This window comes from Lynx rufus, unplaced genomic scaffold, assembly GCF_022079265.1.
Source record: "Lynx rufus isolate CCGP_SWC_20201006 ecotype Redwood Valley unplaced genomic scaffold, mLynRuf1.p SCAF_6, whole genome shotgun sequence".
NCBI classification, from domain to species: domain Eukaryota; kingdom Metazoa; phylum Chordata; class Mammalia; order Carnivora; family Felidae; genus Lynx; species Lynx rufus.
Genome location: NW_025814878.1, coordinates 104,811,094 through 104,819,207, shown reverse-complemented (window position 1 = coordinate 104,819,207; position 8,114 = coordinate 104,811,094). Strand labels below are relative to the sequence as shown.

At 52.8% G+C, this 8,114-nt stretch overlaps 1 protein-coding gene across 3 annotated transcripts; it reads right to left on the bottom strand.

The window, feature by feature from the left end:
* Window positions 1-61: 61 nt before the first annotated feature.
* DLK2 (delta like non-canonical Notch ligand 2) lies at window positions 62-3,742 on the bottom strand. Of its 3 annotated transcripts, none has more exons than XM_047103190.1 (5): window positions 3,641-3,742; window positions 3,308-3,371; window positions 2,188-2,318; window positions 1,592-1,736; window positions 62-797 (listed from the first exon to the last, which is right to left on the bottom strand). In XM_047103190.1, exons 1-5 carry the CDS (start codon window positions 3,714-3,716, stop codon window positions 62-64), a joined length of 1,152 nt encoding a protein of 383 aa, XP_046959146.1. In that variant the 5' UTR covers window positions 3,717-3,742. The 3 variants fall into 3 exon arrangements, with proteins under 3 accessions (XP_046959146.1, XP_046959143.1, XP_046959145.1); XM_047103187.1 differs by having other exon boundaries at window positions 2,206-2,318; window positions 3,641-3,716; XM_047103189.1 differs by having other exon boundaries at window positions 1,592-1,643; window positions 2,206-2,318; window positions 3,641-3,716.
* Between the last annotated feature and the right edge of the window lie 4,372 nt (window positions 3,743-8,114).

Below are 8,114 nucleotides of genomic sequence, written 5' to 3'. Positions count from 1 at the left end.
GGCTACTCCAGTCTGAGAAGCCAAGGAGGTGAAGGTGGGGGCCGGAAAGCCCCCACCTCCATCACAGTGCTGTGGTCTTTCCAGGCTCAGGGGGCAAGTCAGGAGACAGGGAGAGCCCTGCTGGCAGCATGCTAACCTGACACTCTTGATCCTGGCGTGCTGGAGCATAGTGTGGGGCAGGGAAGCAGCAGGGTCCAGGGGGGCAGACACCCCGGCGCCAGGCCCTCAGGGTCAGCAACATTGTGGACAGGACCAGAGCAGCAGTGAGGGCCCCAAATACCACCACGGCCACCAGGCTGGCTGCACCTAGCCCAGCCTCTTGCCTCCGCACCACCTCCTTCACTGAGATGCGCAGCAGACCTGCCCCCACACTGTAGGGGACAGGCCCCGTGGCAGGTACCGCCACAGCTGAGGTGGGCCCCAGGGGTATGTCCACTGTGGTGGCAGGATCTGGGACTGGTAAGATGAGCTCACAAGTCTTGCCGCCATAGCCACTGGGGCAGAGACAGTCAAAGTCATGGACACGGTCCCGACAGCGGGCCCCTCTCTGGCATGGGCGGCTGGCACAGTCATCCAGGTTGATGGTGCAGAAACGTCCAGCAAAGCCCTCAGGGCAGAGGCAGGAGAAGCGGTTTATGCCGTCCAGGCAGGTGGCGCCATTGGCACAAGGCCTCATCAGACAGTCGTCTACATTGACCTCACAGCGGGCACCCACGAAGCCAGCCAAACAGCGGCAGGTGAAGTTGAGGGCAAAGCCCTGGTCGTCCTGGCACTGCCCACCGTTCCGGCATGGAGAGCTGCAGTGGGGGTGAAAGACGCCACTGATGCCAACTTGGCACCTGCAGGGTAGCCCAGGTCAGCATCCTGACCACCGCCACCCTTCTACCCCCTTTCTAGCTATGTCCCCTTGAGCCACTGTCTCCGAGCCTTGAACGCCTCATTCTAAAAATGAGAATAAGGGGCTTCTGGCTGGCTCAGGTGGTAGAACATGCAGCTCTTGATCTTGGGGTTGTGAGTTCAAGTGCCACATTGGGCGCAGAGATTACTTAAAATCTTTTTTAGAAAATGAGAATAGTACCCAGCTTCCCAAACTGTGAGAGTTAAATGAGATAATCCAATGTCAAACAAAGGCCAGGCTCAAGGCAAGTGTGCTATTATTATCCTCATAAGCTCTCAGGCCTGAGGCAGAAATGAGGACAAGTCCAGCCCTGCAGCCCCATTTCTTCATTCACAGTGAGGCACAAGGCTGCTGTGTGCAACATCTTTAGGGGCTGTGTGCCAGCTTTCCCGAGATAAAGTCCTACGTCCTCAACCTCCCCACACCCACCTTTCCCACCAGAGCAGTCACACATTGATGAGTTACACCTCCAGCGCTACAGGTTTTTGTTGTTGGGGAAATGGTTCTGATGGTACCCGAAAAGTTGAGAAACTGAACTGGGGACACTTTGGCAGGCTGGGGTTTTATCCTCAGGTGCCCCCATGTGGGACTTCTCAGCCCTAATACTTCACCACCACTCTCTCTACAGTCCTGCTTCTTCTCTGTCACCAGACTGTCCCTTAACCTCCCACTCACCCCCAGGCCAGTACTCACCCTGCCTGTTCACAGGGTCCAGCCTTGCGCTCACAGTCATGCCCATGGAAGCCTGGTGGGCACACACAGTGGTACTCGCCGCCCCCATCATAGACACACTGGCCTCCATTCCGGCAGGGGGTCTGCGTGGTACAGATGTGCTCGTCTGGAGAGAGACCGGGAAGGCTCTGGGATAGCCCCTCATCTGGCACCCAGACCTGCCCAGGCCCCACCCAAAACTCTGTGGGCATGACTTGCACTATAAACCCACCCAGAGCTTGTATGGTGCGGTGTGGGGAAACAACACTGAATCGGACTCTGGAGGCTCCTAGCGCTAGCACTGTCAACCTGTCTCAAAGTGATGGGGCAAGTTGTATCTCATCCATGGGCCTCAGTTTCCTCATTTGTAAAATGTGAGTATATTTTCAGCAGCTGCCTGGCTCACCTCACAGGATTATGTTGAGGCCCAATTTAGGCAACAGGTATAAAGTCTAAAATGATAAAATACCATGTATTTGAGGGTTTGAGCCAGACACAATAGGTATTAAATCTGGATGGATTTTTTCCTAAAACACACAGGGTCCCCAGCCCAACAACTAACCTCTCTACTCCCCTACCTTTGTCACAGAATTTGCCCGCCCAGCCACTGTGACAGATGCACTGCCAGGGCTGGTGGCAGGTACCGTGCTGGCAGCCAGGCATCCTCACACAGCGCTCACAGTGCAGCCCCTCCCAGCCTGGGTCACACCTGATGGGGAGAAGCACAGGAGCAGGGCTCTGGGTAGGGGAATCTGAGGAAATGGATGAGGGAGGACCAGATCTTCTAGAAAACCGGACCTATGAGAGCCCCTAAAGGGAAAGCTGGCCTATCCCAGGTAGGTATAGGGTTCTACAGGGTCAGAGGACATACATATGGAATCAGACCATCAGACGCCAGCATGCAAGTCCTCGTTCTGCACTTTGTCTAACCTTTTTGGGCCTCAGTGTTCTCATCTGTAAACTGGAGATATGCTTGGCAGGGATGGGTTGAGGAAGAAATTAAGATATTTGTAAATAGTCCCAGTGCCATTCCTAGCATGTCTGAGGTGCTCAGAAATGGTTCAAAAAGAGTGACCTTTAAAGGTCATCAGGACTATCCTCCCACCCTAATTTCAGGACAAATGTCTGAACTATTTCAGAGTGTCCCAAACACTGCCAGCCCCTCCGGCCCCTTGCTCTGTCAGCTCATTTCCTTATGTGCACTTTTCTCCTACTACAGACTTTGCCCATCCCCCACTCCAGTGAGTCAATTACTCAAATGCATCAAGAAAGATCCTCTTTCCTGAGTGCTTCTCCACAGCAACCCTTCCGCAGCTTTTCTCAGACTAAACCCATTCTCTTTGTATCATTATCTCCCCCCTTTCCTCATGGGCCCCAATCTCCAAACTCTCTCAAGCTTCAGGTCTTCCTCCTGGTATCTTGAGGAGGAACATTTCAGAATGCTTGGGTCAGCCTTGGGAGGGTAAAAAAGTGGGGAGGCATAAGCGAGAAGCAGCATTAAGAGAGGCAAAGCAGAGGAGAACTGGGGGTAAAGGAGAGACTGACTAGTCTGTCCTGTGGCCATGAGGGAATAGGGAGTGAACATTAGGATTCTAAGCCCCTAGACATTCTGCCATGGGGCTTGACCTGGTTGTGGGTGTGGACCTGCTGGGAAACGGGGAACAAGGGGGTTTGGGAGCACGTGTTCGAGAGAGCTACCTGCAGGAGCCGTCAGGCGCGCAGCAGCCGTGGGCCAAGTCACAGTGGGAGCTGCAGTCATCGGCTGCAAGAGATTGACGTAGGACGGGTGAGACCGGGTTAGGGTTCGTCTCCCTGAGATGCGGGGCTTGGAGGACGAGGGGTCTCAGTAACTGGGGAGCTCCCCTTTGGGCTCAGGCAGAACAGAGACTCCTCGAATTGCAGCGGGACTACCTGGGTCTCGCCAACCCCGCGGGTCGAGCGGCTGCAGTGCCGTCTCTGGCCGGCAGAGGTCAACGCGCAAGCGAGGGATGGCCGGGCAGGGCCGCGACCTGAGTCCGGGGGCGCGCTCACCTCGGGCAGGCTGAACGGGTGCCCCCAGGATGCACAACAGGCACACGAGATGTAGGCAGCGGCAGCCGCTGGGCATGGTCAGCGCCGGCCCCAGGAGGACGGACGGATGGACGGCCGGACTTGCGGACACCTGTGGGACGGCACAGGCTGGGAGGCGGCCGGACCTGGATTCCGGTTCTGAGTGATAGGAGCCGAGGGGGAAGAGGGGCGTCCGGACAGAAGGAGGTGGGGGCAGCAGGAGGGCGGAGGCGGGGAAGACTGAGCAGGCGAGGAGACTGGAGACAGGAGCCCGGGAGTGGGCTCTGTGGGAAGGAAGCGAAGGATGGGCAGCGCCGAGCGAGGTCAGGCGCTGGAGGGGCCCGGGCAGGGAACGCAGTCCGCAAGGAGGACTCCGTGGGGATGGGGACAGCGTCGAGAGATGGCCTCGGGCACGAAGGGGACGCGGGGGCCGGTTCCGGGCAGCGAGCAGTCTCCGCCCCCCACCTCAACCCCCCTCCCCCCCGCCCGCCCCGGGACTTGCTCCCACGTTCCCTTCCTATCTCCGCCGCACTCGGTTCGGCCGCGGCGCGGGGCCTGGACTCCCCAGAGCGCCCCTAGCCCTGCGCGCCCCTGCGCTCGCGGTGCTCACCTCGGGCTGGGAGGCAGCGCGCCCCGGGACGCAGAGCGGGGCCGGATCCGACGGGCTCCGCCGAGGGCCGGGGCGCTGGGCCGCCCCTAGCGGGCCTCGGGGACGGGCGCCGAGGCGGCTGCCATGCGAGCGGAGCGCTCAGGAATCTGGGGCTCAAGGCGGCCCCGAGCGGCAGCGGCTGCGGCCGCTCCTCGCGCGCGATCAGGCCGCCTGCCAGGGGCGGCGTGTGCCGGCGGAGCCCGCCTCCCCCTCCCGGAGCTGCCGCCGGCCCGCCCCCCACCCGCCCGCGTCGGGCGCCCACCCCCGGCGACGCAAGGCGCACACCTCGCCCCTACGCTCGCCGGTTCCCTGGCGCCCCCCGCGTCCCCCGGGGCCTCCACCCTCCGCTGCCACCTAACCTCTCCGAACCTCGCTTTCTTCAAAGAAAGGAGGAAATTAGAGGGATCTAAATGGAAGCAGACTGCCAAGTGCCGGCCAAATGTGCACAGCCGTTATTCTCCCATCTTGCATCCCCGCTATCCTGACCCGCGCCCCTCACCCAGTGCCCCTTCTCTGCTCTCGCCAGTCAGCTTCCCATCACGCTTCTCTTTTATATCCCTTGTACGCTTAGGGCACCCTTGCGCCTCCAGGCCCTCCTCCTGTCACCAGCCCACGCCTCCTCCGTTTGTAAATCCTACATCACCTGCTTCGTCGGTCTGCTCTTCTCCTCCTCCACGCCCTCCGCTTCTTTCTTCATTGCCATCCGCGGCATTCCAGGATTGACCCTTGCCAATCTAAGGATCAGCCTCATCCCTCCCTCCGTCAGATCTGTCTTTTCCACCCCATCCCTTTCTGCGACCACTACTGGGAAGACTTTCTGGACGGGAACGCCCCTGACTTCTGTAGATGTGCCCCCCGCAAGTTCCCACCTCTGTACTTGAGTCATATCCATTCTTGAACTCAGGCTAATTGTCAACTGCCCAAATCCAGAGCTCATACTGAGAGAGTTAATCTGCAGGTGGGGGAAGGACTACTCCTCCAGGCTGATGGCTCAGAGACACCTGTGTAAGGCAAGGACAGGAAAAAATTTCCTGTTCTCGAAGGGCAAGAGGGCAGAGGGCAGGGACGCCATTGCCCATCTTCTAGTCCTTCAGATCAAGATTTCACCATCTTTAATTTCAAAACATTGGAAGGAGGAGTCCCTAGCCCGTGTAGAGCAGCTGCCTACAGACACCCGCAACACACAAGGGTGGAGCCCCCGGACTAATTTTTCTTGCAGCCTCCATTGCACCCACCCCATCTCTCCAGCCAACTTCCCCGAAACTCTGATCATCTCTTTTCCGAAGAGCTTTCTGAATTTGAGTAATACCATGACTCTAATTATTCATTTAAGTGCTGTTGTTGTTGTTGTTGTTGTTTTCAGTGAAAAATTGCAAACGACCTACACTGTAGGCCAAATACATTATGGCATGTAAACACTACCTGACTACTAAGAATCACCTTTTGAAGTCCAAAGATGTCCAAAGAGCTAAGAATATGTTAAGTGTGTGTGTTGGGGGGAGGGGAGCAAGAACAAAGCAGAACTTATCTCATTATTGGCAGTGATTTTTTTTCTGAATGATGGAATTATGGATTTTTTTTTCTTATTGATGCTTTTCAGCATTTTCCACAATGAATGCGTACTTTTTTATTATTATAAAAGAAATGCAATAATATTTAAAAAACTTTTAGAGGGGCGCCTGGGTGGCGCAGTCGGTTGAGCGTCCGACTTCAGCCAGGTCACGATCTCGCGGTCCGTGAGTTCGAGCCCCGCATCAGGCTCTAGGCTGATGGCTCAGAGCCTGGAGCCTGTTTCCGATTCTGTGTCTCCCTCTCTCTCTGCCCCTCCCCCATTCATACTCTGTCTCTCTCTGTCCCAAAAAAAATAAATAAACGTTGAAAAAAAAATTAAAAAAAAAACTTTTAGAATAAAGTCAAAAAGAAAAAAATCACTCATTATCCTCCTGGCCACTGTTGTTGTTTTGAACATTTTTCCTATCCAGATGTTTTTATACAGTATCTATAATGTTATATCCTGCTTTTTTAAAAACTTCATGTCATATATTGATTGATAGCCTCAAAGGCATAACTTTTTATGGCTGCAGGGTATTCCATTAAATAGGTATACTGTAATTTTTATTTAATCTAGCCCTCATTATTGGATATTTAGATTGTTTACATTTTTTGCTATGATAAGTTCATTCAACAAATATTTACTGAGCATCCATGTGCTTCTACTATATGCCAGACATCACTGTAGGCACTGGGGATACGGCTCCCAGATAAATAGTGCCACAAATTTTCATGCATACAGTTTTTTCCATGGTTTAAGTTATTTTCTTAAGATAGAGTCTAAATTGATGAGTGACTGAGTCAAAGAAGTTGTGAAAAATGAACAGTTCCTTTTCATTAATGAAATTCATTGACATTCACCAATGAAACAATACAGATATTTGAAGCTTTGAAGTTGATGGCATCAGATTACATTGCTCACTACTCCCTCATGCTTTGAAGATTTTAGCACCTGGCTTGTTGTCACTCTCTTTACTCCCACTGGCATCAACTTCTCGGTGATTCTTGATGGCTCAGTATCACATAGACAATTCTTCCAATAAGTGTGATAAGTTTGTTTGCAAAGATGGCCACTCCACTGCCTCCTGTCCCACATGACCCTTTGTAGTGATTTTGCTTCTCCTCCCAGCAAGAAGTGGAGTCTGTTTCTTTAACCCCTTGAATCTGGGCTGGCCTTCTGACTTGCTTTGATTAATGAATGGTGGCAGAAATGACATCGTGTGAGTCCCCAGAGTCTGGGCCTCAAGAGACCTTGCAGCTTGCCTCTTTGCCCTCTTAGAAAACTTCCAACAAGATGTAAAGAAGTCCAGTCTGGCCTACTGGAAGATGAGAAGCTCCATGGAGCCTTGAGGTGCCCTGGCCAATAACCACCAGACATGTGAGGTCACATTAGCCATCTCCAGTCAAGCTTCCAGATGACTGCAGCCACATGAATGAGCCCAGGCAAGACCAACAAAAGAACTACTGAACTGAGCTCATATTACCATGGGTTGTTGTTGTTGTTGTTGTTATTGTTGTTGTTTCAACATTTATTTATTATTGAGAGAGAGAGAGAGAGAGAAGAGCACAAGTGGGGGAGGGGCAGAGATGGGGAAGACAGAGGATCCAAAGCAGGCTCCACACTGTGAGCACAGAACCCAATGTGTGGCTCGAACTCATAAACCATGAGCTCATGGTCTGAGCCAAAATCAAGAGTTGGCCACCTAACCAACTGAGCCACCCAGATGCCCCAATGGTGGTAGTTTTAAGCCACTATATTTAGGAGTACTTTGTTAATATGGCAATAGATAACTGATAAAACTGGCTTCCATTTCCTTGATTTCTTCTCCACCAATGGGAAGGATGGTCACCAAAGCCTTTTTACTATAAGTAGCTTCACATACTTCATAATCTCAGTTTTAAGTATCATACTTTCTTTTTAAAAATTTACTTATTTTTTTTTTAAGTAGACTCCATGCCCAACATGGGACTTGAACTCATGACCTTGAGATTTAGAGTCACATGCTCTACTTGCTGAGCCAGCCTAGCACCCTGTATCATACTTTCTTATTATCAACTCTTCTGTTTTCAGCCCATGCCCTTAGTACCAGGACTCAAACAATTCTAGATATTTAGATTATGTTTACTTTTTTGCCATTATAAATGCATTCAACTAATACTGAGTTGGATCCACTGGGATGACTCCTAAGGGCCACATTACAATTTTTGTGAGTTCCAGGCACTTCGTCTTCATGGGTCCCTCTGAAAAAGGATATT

Bases quoted from the DNA above. Each gene is read 5' to 3' on its own strand.
- DLK2 (XM_047103190.1), bottom strand. From the start codon at position 3,716: ATGCCCAGCGGCTGCCGCTGCCTACATCTCGTGTGCCTGTTGTGCATC. The intron at 3,372-3,640 runs GTGAGCGCGCCC...AATCTCTTGCAG, and splicing joins ACCCGTTCAGCCTGCCCGAG to CCGATGACTGCAGCTCCCAC. The intron at 1,737-2,187 runs GTAGGGGAGTAG...GTCTCTCTCCAG, and splicing joins GGGCAAATTCTGTGACAAAG to ACGAGCACATCTGTACCACG.